Source organism: Sphaeroforma arctica, assembly GCF_001186125.1.
Source record: "Sphaeroforma arctica JP610 unplaced genomic scaffold supercont1.331, whole genome shotgun sequence".
NCBI classification, from domain to species: domain Eukaryota; class Ichthyosporea; order Ichthyophonida; genus Sphaeroforma; species Sphaeroforma arctica.
The window spans coordinates 81,351-84,591 of NW_014040227.1; the positions used below are offsets into that span (position 1 = coordinate 81,351).

General features: G+C 39.6%; 1 protein-coding gene across 1 annotated transcript in view; it reads left to right on the plus strand.

Annotated features, from left to right (window-relative positions):
• The window catches only part of SARC_05277 (hypothetical protein), a 2,137-nt gene extending 1,176 nt beyond the window's left edge, over positions 1-961 (plus strand). The window contains exons 2-3 of the mRNA XM_014300872.1: positions 91-250; positions 420-961. Of these exons, the coding sequence (XP_014156347.1) occupies positions 91-250; positions 420-620 (361 nt within the window). The 3' untranslated portion in view covers positions 621-961. The remainder of the gene's footprint in view (positions 1-90; positions 251-419) is intronic.
• The last annotated feature ends 2,280 nt before the right edge of the window (positions 962-3,241 follow it).

Sequence of the window (3,241 nt, forward strand, 5' to 3'; positions counted from 1 at the left end):
GTGTGTGTGTTCTGTGCTTGAATATACATACATGTAAGTTTGTTTTCTCTAATCAATTTCTGGTTTCGTTTTGTGTATTTCTGTGCTCAGGGTCGGATTGTATATCAGCTACTTTCACACAGGACCCCAGGTGGATATGGTACTGGGTGTTTGCGTCGTCATGTATTTCCTGCTATCTGGAATATTACAGGCATATCAATTTTTCGTCGTCAAAACTATTACGATGCAAACCAACAAAGGTTCCCAAAAGGTGAGGATGTTTTAGATAGTGTTTGAAAGCTTTATTTTTTTGATATGAAGAGAATCCTTGTCTTACTTGCTCGAGGTATCATAGCATACCGATACAATTGCACAAATACTTTACGCCACAATATATGACATGGTATGCTCAGGTGTTTGTGCCTTTGTACTCCCCACAGGTGATAATGCGGTCGTTAATGGAGAAGTCACCGCCTCACCTTTATACATTTTCGATCGAATGGTCGGATGGCACAAAACACCCCAAGCCAGCCAAGTCTACGGTGTCGATTGGTAAATTTATTGACGTGAATGGCTATGTGCATAACCAAAAAATCGAAACTGAGGTGTCTGCCGTACTGGCTGGTTTCAATAAAACCTAGTAGAATGCGCTAAACTTCGGGTATATGGCCTGATTGCAGGTGTTTGGTCGCGCAGATGTATTCCACGATGTCCATACCTCCTGTACAGTGATTTCACGTGGTGTAGACATCCTCGAGCGGCACAGCATTCGTGCAGTGAGGCATCACGAAATGGAATCGGTTGTACGTGACAGACAATTTGATCTTTGGCTTTATTGCCATTTTGCTTGAGGCGTTATCGCACATAGCTGCAATCGGTAGCTTTAAGTCCTGATGCTAACGCCTTGCATTCCAGGTTTGATCCAATTATAATTTCTTTATTGTGGGGGTTCATCTCTTGCAATGTATCTCTCGTCATTGACCACTATCTTTCGCTGTCGAAAAATAATCTACTTCGCTCACCGTTAAGGCTGTGTCCCGAACGGGGCATCGTACTGCTCACTCCCATACAGAACTACACTAGCGCCAACACCAGTGCAACTACCGTCAGGAGCATATCCATGCTCAGCGCTAAGTGACATATCCACAATTACTAGTTGCACCGATTGCCGTTTGGCACGAGCGGCCCAAGACAAGTATTGCAGCTATCATGCTGTGTATGGTGACACCGGTTGTCGTATGTCGTGAGCAAATAGTATAGCAAGCGCATCTATCCCTTGAGTGATGATGATACCATCACCACCCATGAGATTCCCAACGAACCAACATAATCAAACAAATCATCTCTCCTGAGGGGATACCGACTGCGTGTTTAATTTGTTTTTAAGCACGTTTGCCTCCAGGCGCGGCCCTTTAAAGTCGATCCTTTAAAATCTTTGACGCCAAGCGACACCGAGAAAACATAGATGTACATCTAGCACAGTGATAAATTCTAAGATGATACAGCTGTTGGCTTAAGATTGTGATATTTTCATCTGTTACGTCAGTAGGAGAGCGCAAATCTTTCAGTGCCTGCATTGTACGGTTCTTGCCATCGTAGGGTGGGTGCTTACATAATACAAGCATGAATCAACCAACAAAAGTGACGTATTCTTTGCATCAGCGCAACTGAACCGTTTGAAACGTTCAGCACTACAAGCCGCAATCAGGAGCATAGTGGTCTTTTGCTTTATCGCCTTCAGAGAAATACAAAGGTATCAGTGCGTACGAGGGCGCGAACGCAAGGCTTGCAAAGTCCATTGCAAGGACACAATTGTGAAGAACCTTAAAACAAATTAGGTAGTCATAGAGGCCAGAGTGAAAATAGATGGCACCACTGCAAGCTCATTCTTTTACTTGGCCTGAAGAACTTACTCCTTGCCAGTTTTGCCGAAACGGAACACCGCGCGATGCACGAACGTGGTGTGATTTCATAGACTTATTGTGTCCACATGCATATACGCTGAGTATATAACTAGCTATATTATTAGCATTATTGAGAATAGTGATAACGCAAGTTCGCCGCGGCTGCAGCCACGGCCATCTTGATTGTAAAAACAAGTTCGCACCAACTGCATTGCTGCAGCCAGACCTTCTTGAAAGATGGAATCAGGTAAAGCGGGCATATTTATACGCGCCTGTGCCGCTGGCGCATTATATATATATATTAGGCCCATAATTTTCTGGTAAACAGGCTTGGGTAAAATTCGCCAAGCCTGGTCGGGATTGCTTTTTCAGAAAGCGATCCTGAGAAGGTATGAACATTTGTAATGAATTTCACCTCCAATTTATAGAATTCGTGCTTTCGTTCAAATTGTGAGTTTTGCAATTGGGACAGCTGGTAACAAACAAAATCACGAATCGACCAATCGTTTTACAAAGCATGTATGTGATCATTGTGCTGTAGTCTATCTCTATGTTTTAGAATTGCGATGGCTAGAAACTAACGAAATCACGAATCGACCAATCGATTGCCATATCTACTATGCGCCGCACTTGTTATCCATTCACCAATTATATACCATAACTGAGTTTTATGAAATTCATATCTATGCGAACAAACCACTTAATATATGCATAAATATTCAATGTATGCATGAACCTCTACAGGTAAAAAACAAAAATAATACGACTGTCTATTGTCCGTAGAAAATGTATGTATGTATATTCAAAAATTGAGTATACAATACAATTTCAATTACACATGTTCATATGTATGTATGTACGTATGTATGTATGTACGTATGTCTATAACTATGTATGTATGAATAAATATACATATATATGTATGTATAAATGTATGTATGTATGTATATATGTATGGCTGAATGTTTGTATGAATGTATTGATGTATGTATGTATGAAAGTAACTAAGTAACTAAGCAAGCAAGTAAATAAGTAAGTAGGCAAAACACCAGGTATGTACATAAGTATGTATGTCCGTATGTAAGTATGTGTGTATGTAAGTATTCATGCCAGTATATATGTATGTATGTATGTATGTATATCTGTATATATGTAAGTATATATTTATGTATGTATTTATGTACGTATGTATGTATGTATTTTTGTATGGATGCATGTCTATATGAATATATGTTTGTCTGTCTGTTTGTATATTTATATACATATATATATATATATATATGTGTGTAGGTATATAGGTATATCCATATACATGCGTATAGATGTATATGTATTTGTACACACACACACACACATAT